General features: G+C 31.7%; 2 protein-coding genes across 2 annotated transcripts in view; one reads left to right on the forward strand and one right to left on the reverse strand.

The window, feature by feature from the left end:
* Window positions 1-4916: 4916 nt before the first annotated feature.
* LOC131801286 (otoferlin-like) lies at window positions 4917-6064 on the reverse strand. Its single transcript, XM_059119822.1, has 5 exons — window positions 6011-6064; window positions 5552-5937; window positions 5377-5479; window positions 5110-5308; window positions 4917-5047 (listed from the first exon to the last, which is right to left on the reverse strand). Exons 1-5 carry the CDS (start codon window positions 6062-6064, stop codon window positions 4917-4919), a joined length of 873 nt encoding a protein of 290 aa, XP_058975805.1.
* A 7677-nt stretch (window positions 6065-13741) lies between these two features.
* The window catches only part of LOC101899067 (tetraspanin-18), a 116846-nt gene continuing 115247 nt past the window's right edge, over window positions 13742-15340 (forward strand). Inside the window, exon 1 of the mRNA XM_059119455.1 lies at window positions 13742-14104. The gene's annotated coding sequence lies outside the window, so the exon portion shown is untranslated. The remainder of the gene's footprint in view (window positions 14105-15340) is intronic.

Raw genomic sequence — 15340 nt, forward strand, 5'->3', positions numbered from 1 at the left:
TACTTTCATACCTGAATTTGAAAAAAGCGAGAAATAAATGATCAAACATTAGGGAATATTTTCGCGTTTTTTGGGCAATATTGTTGCACACATTTTTCTGATTGGAAAAAGCGATTTCTTTTTTTGGGACTCATAGTGAAATTTGATGTAGATTATTTCTTCTATTAAGATTTTATGTCTAAAATGAAATTTTATGTTACTTTCAGTCTCGACTTGAAAAAACGTTGAGAAAAAATGATCAAATAATCAGGGAATATTTCTGCGTTTTTTGGCCTATATTTTTTGCACATATTTTTGATACGCCTTGAAATAGCGATTTATTTTCTTTTGAGACTTATATTAAAATTTGGTGTAGATTTTTCCTCCTTTAAGATTTTTTGTCTAAAATAAAGTTTTATGTTACTTTCATGCCTCAATTGAAAATTCAACGAAAAAACATTAGGAAATTTTCGCGTTTTTTTGTGGGAATATTGATACTAATATTATTTTGTATAGAGTGGAAACAGATTCTACTCTTTGGTGACTTACAGTGAAATTTTATGGAGAATATTTTTGTCTTTAACTTCATTTCTCTAAAATGTTGGTTTGTTGGAGAATTTTGCATAAATTCACACAAAGTAAGGCTAAACCTTAAAATGCTAATTAAATATTTTAAATTCCTGGCGCTAGGTAACATTAGACTTTTGACGTCTTCTAGGACCTATATAAATTTCATGACAAATAATTTTGTGGAATATTTTGATTTGCTACGATGTAGTTTTTCACCATATTTTTAAATATGGACCAAAAAGACCCCTTTGTTGACTCTCTTGAGGGTTAAAATTTTTCACTAAAATATTCCTCGTATTTGTATCTGCAATATTGCCAAAGTCCTATATACCAAGAATCAATGAATTCCAAGGAATATTAATTCGAAATTTCCAAAAGTGTTGTTGAGGGGAGAACTTGCCTCCTCTATTTTGGTTACTTTTCGAGGTAAACTTTCAAAACGCTGATACACATGCCTTCTATTCCTAAGCTCTACTTTCATAATCTGCAGGATTGTTCCCGAAATTATTGGAAGGATTAAATTTGTCCCACAGTGGTATCAAAGTGATCTCTCTTATTTCTGTATATTTTTATAACATTATTTTAATGCCTTCCCGCCATCAACAGTTCCTTATACCTATACTTAGAGTAAATCTTACTTTTCCCCGATTTTTTTAGAATACTTACAAATACTCCCGCAAATACAGCAAACGTTTCACATCCCACTGTGTGGGGTTCTTTGTTTCCACGATATTCCAGCTTTCGCGACTCCATGGCCCCCTTAATAAAATCCATTAGCCTTGTAACTATTCTCTTAATATTTTCAACTGGGCCTGCTGTTGCTGCCCGTATAAAGTTGAATTGTCGAAAATTTTCCATTCCCTCTTTGATATGTTGAATCATTTCCTTGATAATTTTCTCACCTTCATATTTATGGCGATAGTCTGGTATTGCAGATGCATTGTAATGGCCTTGTAGGGTGATTCTTGGCGAAAATATTTCAAAGGTTTGGCAATTTTCACCTTTTTTGCAGGAGTATGGTTTTGAGGAAACATTCTACGGAGTTTGAAGCAGTTTCTGAAAAAAACAGACAAAAAGGTCGTTAAGAATGATTTGATGGCTGGAGTTAACATCGAAAAATAACTAAAATAGGAGAGGGGTGGAGGATTTCACTCTACTTCCACACTTTTGGAAACTTTCGCATTAAGATTCCTTGAAATACAGTCTTCGGCAATAATGCAGAAAAAACTCGAAACATATTTTGGTCGAAATTTTTAACTCTCGAGCGAGTCACTAAAGCGTCTTTTTTTGGTCCTTTTCTTAAATATGGTCAAAAACTCCCTCAAACGTGATTATAGAAATTGAAATATTCCACAAATTGTTCGTCATAAAATCTACTATTATCCCAGAAGACATCAAGGGTCTAAATCTTACCAGACGCCAGGAATCATATATATTAAAACAATTTTAGGGTTCAAGTCTTACTTTGTGTGAGTTTGTGCAAAAATCTCCAATAAATCATCATTTTAGAAGGATGACATTAGAGACGAAATATTCTTCTTCAAATTTTGCTATAAGTCGCCAAAGAACAGAAATCTCTATTTCAATTATATGCAAAATATTTTCGCATCAATATTTCGAAAAAATTTCGAAAATATTTCTTCATGACTTTTTTTATCATTTTTTATCACGGACTTCTTTTGAGTTGACACCTGAAAGTAACATAAATTTCGTTTTAAGGCAAAAGTCTTAAAGAGGAAATAATCTGTACCAAATTTCACTATAAGTCACCAAAGAAAATAAATCTCTGTTTTCTATTTTATATCAAGAAAAAACGTGCACCCATGTTGGCCCAAAAACGCGAAAATATTTCTAAATTTTAATAAATTTGTCTGGGTCTATTTTCAAATATAGTATTAAAGTACCATTAATTTTCGTTTTAGACACAAAATCTTAAAAGAGGAAATAATCTACACCAAATTTCACTGTAAGTCACCCAAGAAAAGATCGCTATTTCCATTATATATAAGAAAAAAGTGCACCAATGTTGCCCAAAAACGCGATAATATTTCGTAATGTTTTTTATCAAATTTTCTCGTTCTTTTTCGAATTCAAGCATGAAGTAACATAAAATGTCTTTTAGACAAAAAGTCTTAAAAGAGGAAATAATCTACACCAAATTTCACTATAAGTTACCAAGAAAAGAAATCTATATTTCCATTATATATCAATAAAATATGTGCACCAATGTTGGCAAAAAAAAACCGAAAATATTTTCTAATTTTTGATAATTTTTTTCTCTGACTTTTTTCGAGTTGGCACCTGAAAGTAACATAAAATGTCGTTTTTGGCAAAAATTCTTAAAAGAGGAAATATCTGCACCAAATTTCACTATAAGTCACCAAAGAAAAGAAATCTCTATCTTCATTATATATCAAGAATAATTGCACCAATGTTGCCCAAAAAAAACGCGAAAATATTTCCTAATTTTTTGATAAAATTTTTCTCGGTCTTTTTTCAAGTTTAGGTATTAAATAGCATTAAATTTCATTTTAGGTAAAAAATCTTAAAAAGAGAATAATCTGCACCGAATTTCACTATAAGTCCCAAGAAAGAAATCTCTATTTCCATTATATATCAAGAAAATAAGTGCATCAATGTTGACACAAAAAAAACGAAAATATTTTTATTTTTTTTTATCAAAATTTTCTCGTTCTTTTTCGAATTAAAACATGAAAGTACCATTAAATTTCGTTTTAGGTAAAAAATCTTAAAAGAAGAAATTATCTACACCAAATTTCATTATAAGTCGCCAAAGAAAAGAAATCTCTATTTCCATTATTATCAAGACAGAAATGCACCAATTTGGACCAAAAACCGCGAAAATATTTTCAAACTTTTGATAATTTTCTTTTCTCGGTCTTTTTTCGAGTTCAGCTATGAAAATACCATTTATTTACGTTTTAGGCAAAAAGTCTTAAAAGAGGAAATAATCTGCACCAAATTTCACCATAAGTCACCAAAGAAAAGAATCGCTATTTCCATTATATTCAAGAAAAAAATGTGCACCAATGTTGGCCAAAAAAAAAAAAAAAAAACGCGAAAATATTTTCTAATTTTTGATACATTTTTTTCTCGGCCTTTTTTCAACTTCAGGTGTGAAAGTAACATAAAATGTCATTTTGGACAAAAAGTCTTAAAAGAGAAATAATCTGCACCAAATTTCACTGTAAGTCACCAAAGAAAAGAAATCACTATTTTCATTATATATCAAGAAAATAAGTGCATCAATGTTGACACAAAAAAAAAAAAGCGAAAAATATTCTTATTTTTTATATCAAATTTTCTCGTTCTTTTTTCGAATTTAAACATGAAAGTACCATTAATTTCATTTTACGCAAAAAATCTTAAAAGAAGAAATTATCTACACAAATTTCACTATAAGTCACAAAAAAAACAGAAATCTCTATTTCCATTATATATAAGAAAATGTGTGCACCAATGTTGCCCAAAAAAACCAGAAAATATTTACTAATTCTTTTGAACAGGTTTCTCCTCGATATTCGGTATTTTGATGCTTTTAAGGTACATTTTTCAAAGGAATTGTCTAAAAATCTATACTAGAGTTTCTTTCTTAGCACTTTACCCCCTGCAAGATATCATATAGCCCATATATTACGGTACTCCTGTTATTCTATATTTTGACGATGTTAGGGAGATTATTCACCGGAGTTGTTTCAACTTTCGTATTTAGAATTCGTAATGGGTACTACAGTCTATGCCAGAAAATCGTCTGTGCAGGTCCAGGTATAGGCCTCATATAGCTGTACCTCCCTATATTCGGTATTTTGACGATTTAGGTACAATATTCACCGAAATTTTTGAAATTTCGTATTTGAAGTTTCTACAGGTACCACGTCTTCGTAAAGACCCAATATAAGGGCTATATTCGATAATTTTGAAATCGCACCAGAATTTTAGCGAATTTCATTTTTTTTTGCTTTTTTCTTTGAAATTTCCAAATTTGCTATGAAAGGGTATTCGGCCGAGCCGAACTTACAGCTTTTTTTACTCTGAGTGCAGGTCGACCTCGGTGCATTTAACTAACCATTTTATCCCTCTGGTTATTCCACTCAGATTATAAATTTCATCCCAGAATATTCCAGGATTTTGATAATTTTTTGAAAAAAGGTTTGACTTTTTCTGGGATCTGAAGATATTTTTTTTTTGTTCCTCAGGAAAATATTACTCACCTCCCATCTTCCATCAAATTTTCAAATTACTGCAATTGCCATGAACAAACTCCCCTTGCAGAGCTAGAAATTCCAGCACAAATGTTTCCTCCTGCCAATGGCGTGACTCATCCAAGGGTTGTATGGACTTGATATTTAAATTCCGCCAGGTGGTGGGGGTGTTTGCAAACATTCCGAACGAATTTCCATCAAAACACGGCCAATATATTTCGAGGAATTCAGGCTGTCATAGAAGTGTATAAAGGTGGGACCCAGGGCAGGTTTATCTGGTAGTGGAGGACATTTTATTTAAATAAAAATTCTCTTAGGGATAATGCAACCACCCTACCTTTAAATGCTATATCCTGAAAATGTATTTCCTGTTCGGCCACGCATTTCCATTGCAGCTGTTCGTGGGCCATTAGCTGTAGGAAGAGAGTTTGGGCCAGCGAGGGATATATCCAAGAGAAATGGATTTCCTGATTCCACACCGGGAATTGGGAATTTTTGACGATTGCCGATTTACCTCTAAAGGGATGGAATCTGAACTTTGGGAAGAGGGGAAAGGGGAAGGGTATTTAATTCAGGAAAAATTATTTCCAAAACTCTTCCTCACTTGTATCAAATAATCCGACTTCTTGGCCATAACTCCCCTATAAAATCTGACACTATAAAGAATATTGCACTGCACATCCGCTGCCATGTTATCCAGTAGATTCCTGAAAAAAAAAAAACAGATTCAATTTCAATATTTCCCCTGGGAATTTCGAATGGTTGCCCCCCTTCCCCACCTCTCAATATTATCATAATCCTGATTAATTTGCCAAACATTTGTGGTCACGCTCATCGTATCCTCATCCTCCTCACCTGGCCTCAGAATGGTCTGAGGATTTGTGGCCTGCGAGACAATGGCCAAATCAATTTGCAAATAGCCTTTGGGGTCATTAGATGGCAGATCTCCTCTCCCCTTTGAGGATTCCTGTTCCTCCACGACTGCCTCCAATCGTCCCCATTTCTTGAAGTAACAACGATTTCGTTGGTGCCACACGCTTTGCATGTCCACCAGCAGCTCACCCAGTGTGGGATTTCGGCGACATGTCGTATGCCGTTTGACCTCATAGCGTATGGTCAAGCGCAACAGTTCCGCCAAGGTGCATTTCAATTCGAACACAAAATACTTAGGGAAAAAATCATTGATAATGAAAAAGGATATCGAGGAGAGTCCCTCAGGACCCTTGGCCACCACTCACCTCATTGAAGTAGGGATTTTCTGAATTAGCAAAAACTTGGTATGCCTTGACCATTTGTCCAATGTCAGCCGGACATAGATTTCACCCTGGAAAACACCCAAATGGCGGGCCTTGTGTATCGTGGTGCAGATGAGAAAATCCTGCACCACATTGGCAAAGCAGTCCTCCTGTTGGTATTGCAGCTGGGTGGTAAACATTTTTGGGGTAGAAGCTTGGATGGAAAATAAATATTTGAACTGTAACTGTCAAAATTGAATTTGAAAGTTTTACAGAGTTGCCAACTACCTCAAAATAACAGGAAAGCTTTGATGCAAAACCAAAGCTTTGTATCTGAAAGCTCTCAAATAAAAAGCTTACATATATGAGACAATACTCATGCCAAAGGACAAATAAACAATATTTTTTCAAGGACCAAATAAACGTGGATTTTTAAAGAATATTTTTTCAAGAAACAATAAACGTGAATTTTTTTTAAAAAATATTTTTTCAAGGACCAAATAAATGTGGATTTTTAAAGAATATTTTTTTCAAGGACCAAAGGACAAATAAACGTGGATTTTTTAAAGAAAATTTTTTTCAAGGACCAAAGGACAAATAAACGTGGATTTTTTAAAGAATATTTTTTTTCAAGGACCAAAGGACAAATAAACGTGGATTTTTTAAAGAATATTTTTTTCAAGCACCAAAGGACAAATAAACGTGGATTTTTTAAAGAATATTTTTTTCAAGGACCAAAGGACAAACAAACGTGGATTTTTTAAGGAATAGTTTTTTTCAAGGACCAAATAAACGTGGATTTTTTAAAGAATATTTTTTTTCAAGGACCAAATAAACGTGGATTTTTTAAAGATTACTTTTTTCAAGGTCCAAACAAACGTGGATTTTTTAAAGAATATTTTTTCAAGGACCAAATAAACGTGGATTTTTAAATAATATTTTTTTCAAGGATCAAATTAACGTGGATTTTTAAAGAATATTTTTTCAAGGATCAAATAAACGTCGATTTTTGAAAGCATATTTTTTTCAAGTACCAATAAACGTGGATTTTTTAAAGAATAATTTTTTCAAGGACCAAATAAACGTGGATTTTTTAAAGAATATTTTTTTCAAGGACCAAATAAACGTAGATTTTTTAAAGAATATTTTTTCAAGGACCAATAAACATGGATTTTTTGAAGAATATTTTTTTCAGGACCAAATAAACGTGGATTTTTAAAGAATATTTTTTTCAAGGACCAAATAAACGTGGATTTTTTATAGAATATTTTTTCAAGGACCAAATAAACGTGGATTTTTTAAAGAATATTTTTTTCAAGGACCAAATAAACGTGGATTTTTTAAAGAATAATTTTTTCAAGGACCAAATTAACGTGGATTTTTTAAAGAATATTTTTTTTCAAGGACCAAATAAACGTGGATTTTTTAAACAATATTTTTTTCAAAAACCAAATAAACGTGGATTCTTTAAACAATACTTTTTTCAAAAACCAAATAAACGTGGATTTTTTAAAGATTACTTTTTTCAAGGAACAAATAAACGTGGATTTTTTAAAGATTAATTTTTTCAAGGACCAAATAAACGTGGTTTTTTTTTAATTTTTTTTTCAAGGACCAAATAAACGTGGATTTTTTAAAGATTATATTTTTCAAGGACCAAATAAACGTGGATTTTTTAAAGATTATTTTTTTCAAGGACCAAATAAACGTGGATTTTTTAAAGAATATTTTTTCCAAGGACCAAATAAACGTGGATTTTTTAAAAATATTTTTTTCAAGGATCCAAATAAACGTGGATTTTTAAAGAATATTTTTTTCAAGGACCAAATAAACGTGGATTTTTTAAAGAATATTTTTTTCAAGGACCAAATAAACGTGGATTTTTTAAAGAATATTTTTTCCAAGGACCAAATAAACGTGGATTTTTTAAAGAATATTTTTCAAGGATCCAAATAAACGTGGATTTTTAAAGAATATTTTTTCAAGGATCCAAATAAACGTGGATTTTTTAAAGAATATTTTTTTTCAAGGACCAAATAAACGTGGATTTTTTAAAGAATATTTTTTTTTCAAGGACCAAATAAACGTGGATTTTTTAAAGAATATTTTTTCCAAGGACCAAATATACGTGGATTTTTAAAGAATATTTTTCCAAGGACCAAATATACGTGGATTTTTTAAAGAATATTTTTTCCAAGGACCAAATAAACGTGGATTTTTTAAAGAATATTTTTTCCAAAGACCAAAAAAACGTGGATTTTTTTTAAAATAATATTTTTTCCAAGGACCAAATAAACGTGGATTTTTTAAAAGAATATTTTTTCCAAAGACCAAAAAAACGTGGATTTTTTTTAAAAGAATATATTTTCCAAGGACCAAATAAACGTGGATTTTGAAAAGAATATTTTTTCCAAGGACCAAATAAACGTGGATTTTTTAAAGAATATTTTTTCCAAGGACCAAATAACGTGGATTTTTTAAAGAATATTTTTTCCAAGGACCAAATAAACGTGGATTTTTTAAAGAATATTTTTTCCAAGGACCAAATAAACGTGGATTTTTTTAAAGAATATTTTTTCCAAGGACCAAATAAACGTGGATTTTTTAAAGAATATTTTTTTTCATGGACCAATAAACGTGGATTTAAAAAAAATATTGTTTTTAAGGACGAATAAAATTGGATTTTTAAAAAATATTTTTTTAAGGGCAAATAAAATTGGATTTTGTAAAAAATATTTTTCAAGGACAAATAAAATTGGATTTTTTAAAAAAAATATATTTTCAAGGACCAAATAAACGTGGATTTTTAAAGATTAATTTTTCAAGGACCAATAAACGTGGATTTTTTAAAGATTAATTTTTTCAAGGACCAATAAACGTGGATTTTTTAAAGATTAATTTTTCAAGGACCAATAAACGTGGATTTTTTAAATAATATTTTTTTCAAGGACCAAATAAACGTGGAGTTTTTAAAGAATATTTTTTTCAAGGACCAAAAAAAAGTGGATTTTTTAAAGAATACTTTTTTCAAGGACCAAATAAACGTGGATTTTTTAAAGAATATATTTTTCAAGGACCAAAAAACGTGGATTTTTTAAAGATTTTTTTTCAAAGACCAATAAACGTGGATTTTTTTAAAGAATATTTATTTAAGGATCAAATAAACGTGGATTTTTTAAAGAATATTTTTTCAAGGATCAAATAAACGTGGATTTTTTTCAAGAATATTTTTTCAAGGATCAAATAAACGTGGATTTTTTAAAGAATATTTTTTCAAGGACCAAATAAACGTGGATTTTTTAAAGAATATTTTTTTCAAGGACCAAATAAACGTTTATTTTTAAAGAATATTTTTTCAAGGACCAATTAAACGTGGATTTTTTAAAGAATATTTTTTTCAAGGACCAAATAAACGTGGATTTTTTAAAGAATATTTTTTTCAAGGACCAAATAAACGTGGATTTTTTAAAGAATATTTTTTTCAAGGACCAAATAAACGTGGATTTTTTAAAGAATATTTTTTTCAAGGACCAAATAAACGTGGATTTTTCAGAGAATATTTTTCAAGGATCCAATAAACGTGAATTTTTTCATTTTAAAGTATATTTTTCAAGGATCCAACAAACGTGTATTTTTTTCAAATAAATTTTTAAGGACCAATAAATGAAGGATATTTTTAAGGATCAAAAGACAAATAAACGTGGATTTGTTTGAAGAATATATTTTCAAGGACCAATAAAAATGGATTTTTAAAGCATATTTTTCAAGAATCAATAAAATTGTTTTTTTTTTTTTTTTCAAAATTATTTTTATAAGGATCAATAATTTTTTTTCCAAAATTATTTTTCAAGGACCAATAAACGTGGATTTAAAAAAATGATTTTTTCAACGATTAATAAACGTGGATTTTTTAAAGAAAGTATTATTTCAAAGACCAATAAACTTGGATTTAAAAAAATGATTTTTTTAACGATTAATAAACTTGGATTTAAAAAAATGATTTTTTTAACGATTAATAAACGTAGATTTTTGTAAAGAAAGTATTATTTTAAATATCAATAAACGTGCATTTTTTTAGATATTTTTTTAATGGCCAATAAACGTGGATTTTGTAAAGATTAATTTTTTAAGGAATCAATAAATGTGGATTTTTGTAAAAAATATTTTTATTTTTTTTTTCAGAATTTTGTATTAACCCTATATTATAATTTATTTTCAGCGTAAGTTAGGATTGTCTGTTCCAATTGGGTTGTTTTACAAAAAGTTTTTATGTAATTTTTAAAAATATTTTTGAAAATACCTGTTTTTAACTTTGTTTTGAATATTTTAAAAAAAATATTTATTTTGCCGTACTTTTTTTATCCCTTTTTCCAATTATTTTTTATTTTGTACATTTTTTTCAAAGAAAATTTTAATTTTCTGTGTTAAATACCGATTTTTTTTAAATTACTCCTCATCTCTTTCATCCTCACTCATTCATACGTTAACATACATGCTAAAAGCTGTCATCACCGAGTTTGCACTGTTTCCATACACGACTGTTAATGTTAACTCATCTCTGTTAACAACAGCCCTTCTTTTCCATTCTCTATTATTTGTTGCTCTGTTGATAAAAGCTTCACATATGCATTTCCGTCATAGGAACGTAATGACAATGAAACAAAAACTAGTTAAAGCCCACAACCATCGTTTGGTATGTGTGGAAAGCGCAGCGAATCACAACAAACAATTTTGAAATGTAAACAACCAACTGTTGCTTCATTCGGTTTGTTGATGTGGCGATGTGTGGAGGGATGGAACATGTTTGGGTTGTGTGATGGGTCGTACAAAGAATTCATATTAGTTTTGGGAGTTTTGGTACACATATGTACCGTGAACGATGGAGGTGTGGAATTTTGAGAGAAAATTCGAAAAAAAAAAGTAATAAAGTATCAGTTAGTTTTGCCCGACAGATGTATAACCTCAGCCACCATTGGTTTATTTAAATATATTTTGACTTCTCTTATGATTATTCAAATTGTTGACCTTCTTTGGAGTAGGTTCCGAAGAAATTTGGTAATTTTGTCCATTTCGTATCGTACGTAAATAAATATGATATAAATATTTCGAGGTGCCATGTTCGGACTATATCGCCTGCTTTCTTCACTTCATATGAACTATGTGATCATTTTTAGAAAAATGTGAAAGTGTGTTAGTTACCAGATATAGTCGACCGAATTATTCCATTTTCATGCTTCATCTTATACAGATAAAAATATTGGTATGGGCAAAATTGCAAGAAAATCGAACAATTATATCCGATTTTATGCGAAATCACCATATAAATCTCAGGTTTTTGGTTGAGAGAAATATTTAGTTGTAAAGAATCGCTGACTTGTTGCGCAAGTTATGGTAGATAAGAGTATTGAAAATTGTGACCCTTTGTGGGTGAGGTACCAGAAGGGGTTCGCAGATATATTTATCTTCACAACAGATCCTGCGTTAGCAAAATATTTGTATGTGTGAAATTTGAAGAGAGTTGGACGCTTAATTCGATTTCTTTGAGCGTTTTTTTTTTTTCAAAATATTGAACCCTATGTGGGGGAGGTGCCAGAAGAAATGGTCCGATTTCTACCATCTTTATAACAGATCTAGTGCTGATGAAAATATTGAGGTATGCCAAGTCTGAATGGAATCGGATGTTAATTTCGCATCTAATGAGCTTCATAGATATTTAAAATTTTGACCCCGTTGTAGGGGAGGTACCAGAAAAAGTGGACCGATTTTCACAGCAGATCTTGTGTTAGTAGAAATAATGGGATGTGTTAAATATGAAGAGATCCAGTTGCTTATTTCGGACTTTATAATTGTTTTGGTTATTCAAAACCTTGACCCTTTGTGGGGGAGGTACCGGAAGAAATGGTCCGATTTCTTCCATCTTTATAGCAGATCATGGGTTGATAGAAAAATTGAGATGTGCCAAGTCTGAATGAAATCGGATATCAATTTCGCATTTTATGAGCTTCATAGATATTCAAAATGTTGACGCCGTTGTGGGGGAGGTACCAGAAGTAGTAGATCGTAATATTCCATCTTCACACCAGATCTTCGGTTAACAAAAATATTGTGATGTGTAAAATATAAGGCAAATCTAATGCTTATGTCGGATTTTATAATTGTTTTGGATATTCAAGACTTCGACTCTTTGTGGGGAAGGTACCAGAATAAATGGTCCGATCCCTACCATATTTATAGCATATCATGTGTTGATGGAAATATTGAGATGCACCATGTCTGGAATGGAATTGGATTTCGTTTTATGAGCTACATGAATGTTCAAAATTTTGACCCTTTGTGGAGAAGGTGCTAAAAGGGTTGGGCCAATGGATCCCATCTTCACACCTGACCTTGGGTTAATAAAAATATTATGATGTGTGTAATTTAAAGAGAATCGGATGCTTATTTCGTATTCCATGATCGTTTTGGTTATTCAAAACTTTGACCCTTTGTGGGGGAGGTACCAAAAGAATTGGTCCGATCTCTGCCATCTCTATAACAGATCTTGTGCTGATAGAAATATTGAGATGTGCTAAGTCTGAATGGAATCGGATGGTAATTTGGCGTTTTATGAGTTTCATGGGTATTCAAAATTTCGACACTTTGTGGGGGAGGTACCAGAAGGAGTGGACCGATGTATTCCATCTAAACACCAGATCTTGGATTTATGAAAATATTAGGAGGTGTGAAATTTGAAGACGTTCGGATCCTTACATCACATTTTATAAGAGCTGTAATTATTCAAAATTTTGACCCTTTGTGGGGGAGGTACTTGATGGAGTGGACCGGTACTGTCCATTTTAGCACTTGACCTAGAACTGATGCAAATATTATAATTTGCAAACTTCGAGCAAAACCGGATGATCCTTTCTCTTTCCGTGCAAAAGATATGTATTTTTGAAAATTTCGACCATTTGTGGTGGAGGTACCAGAAAGAGTGGACCGATATTGTCCATTTTAACACCAGACCTTGGGTTAATAAAATTATTGGGATGTGTGAAATCTGATGACTATCGGACTCTATCGATGAGGCACGCTTTGGCCGTATCAAATGATATATATCCTCTCTGGCCATATGGCTTTGAGTTTAAAAAACCCTCAACACCCTTATTAGAAGCCTTTTAATATTTGAAACTAGTGCTAAGTGAATATTCGCCTCTCTTGAATATCTGAGAAATATTGAATAATTCTCCAACTTTAATTTTCGTACCAAATTTACCCATCCCCATTGCCGTGCCAACACTGGAGCATCGCTTGGCTATGCAATTCATAACAAACCGACTTTCATGGCACGCACAATACTCTGTTTCATTTGGTTCACAATTCCATTTCATTCCTCATGTGAATAGTTGTGGTTGACGTTGGCTGCGCTGCCACCGCAAACCAAGTGGGGTTTTGCTGCCAGCCACTATAACAGCGACAGCAGCAGCAGCAGTTGTTTCAAAGATGACTCCAAAACTACAGATAACACGAGCTTATTGTCAATACGATTTCGCTGCTGGTCGATGTTGGTTGTTTTGAGCGGTTAACGTTATTGTGTGGAATAAATAAATAAAAAGAAACAAAACAAGTTGTGAGTGTTTTTCTTAAATAAAATCAAATAACAACAATTCAAAATAAAACAAATTAACGTAGCTTTGGTGTCTGTGAACGTCGCGCAAGTTTCATACTAAGTTGCGTTTCGAAAACCTGAAGTGAGAAAAAAAAAAAACAAAAAAAAAAAAACGAAGAAATAAGTTACGACGACGCTACGACAACGACAAGAGTCGGAGAAAAAAATTAAGATCAGTCCAATTGAAAAAATCGAATTGAACGGTGGTTTTGTTTGTCGACTACGGGCGCGCTACGTTTCGTTTTAATTTTTTTTACTTTCCTGTAAACGACAGCAAGTGGAACGTAAAACGGTTAACAATTGATCGACGCGGGTTACGTGTGTTTGTTATTGTTGTTACATTGGTTGTTGTTATTGCTTTGCCTTTTGGGCTTGATTGTGGAGTTTGGAGTAGTTGGAGTAATCAACGAACGTCCAGGCTAAAGTTTATTGAGCCATAATTGGAAAAGGTAAACAGACACACAAAAGAAGAGGAAAATGTGTTGCAGTTTTTGTTGTTGTTATATTGGATTTCAATGGCATTTTGTTACAAAGGAGAGGGAAAGAGAGTGATCCTGAGGGAAAATGTTTTTTTTTGGATTAATTTTTAAATGAAAAAAGTGTATTTCTCCAAAGAAAATGCGAGTAATTAACGAAGATATTTTAATAATTAACATTTAATTGTGTGATTTCATGTTATTTCATTAGAAATCCCTTGCCAATTTTGTTTAAACTTGAAAAAAATCATTGATGCCTGCCTATCCATGTAAATTGTAGCAACAACAAACCAAAAATTGCTCTCCCCGTTGTTTAACAAGGGGACATTACTCTCTTTAATTCTGTCTCCCATATTTTGTTTTTTGGACACATGAAAGAAACCGAAAATGAAATTTGCAATTGCCATTACATGCTACACTTGTTGTTATTGCCGTGTGTGTCTCTCAATGGCTGGGGGCAAGCCTTCGGCCATCAATGTACACGAGTTGCACTCGCCAATGTCCGTTTTATTATGTGAGCATCTCAGAACAACAACAGCACAACAGAGACTTAATCTCTGCTTCACTTGGCCGCCCTCAAAACACACAGGCGCACACACACCTTTGTTCTTTCAATGTTGTCTATTGCTGTTACATTAAAAGAACAAAGATGTGAGTGAGTGTTTAAAAGGGGAACCAAGTAAAGGAGATATTAAGTCTCGGTTGTGCTCTTGTTCTTTTGAGATGCTCACAAAATACAACAGACATTGGCGAGTGCAATACATGCAATCTCATTTCTCCTTGCCCAATTGGATTTTTATATTCATGCAAAATTACTGCTTCTCCCACCCTCTCTCTCTCTCTCTCTCTCTGCCATTAACACCTGTGTAACTGGTCCGTTCATTGAGTAAATGATCATTATTAAATACACAGACAATGAGAGTTGCCTCATAAAACGAAATGAAACCAAGTAGAACCGAATAAATCAAATAAATGTAATAAAAAAAATTGTAAAAAAATACAAAACTATAACAAATAATTTTGTAAAAATCAAATGCCACATGTGGATTTAATAATAAGTGGAGTAATACTATAATTATAGGTGGCTATCTATCTACGAATTGACAAACAAATAATTACTTATTTGTGACTAAACGACAAAAGAGGAAAATTGTGAAAAAAATGACAATGAAGTTGTAATGAGAACATGCAAAAATTTATTACAAATCA

The sequence above is a fragment of the Musca domestica genome, unplaced genomic scaffold (assembly GCF_030504385.1).
Source record: "Musca domestica strain aabys unplaced genomic scaffold, Musca_domestica.polishedcontigs.V.1.1 15, whole genome shotgun sequence".
In the NCBI taxonomy this organism is placed as follows: Eukaryota; Metazoa; Arthropoda; class Insecta; order Diptera; family Muscidae; genus Musca; species Musca domestica.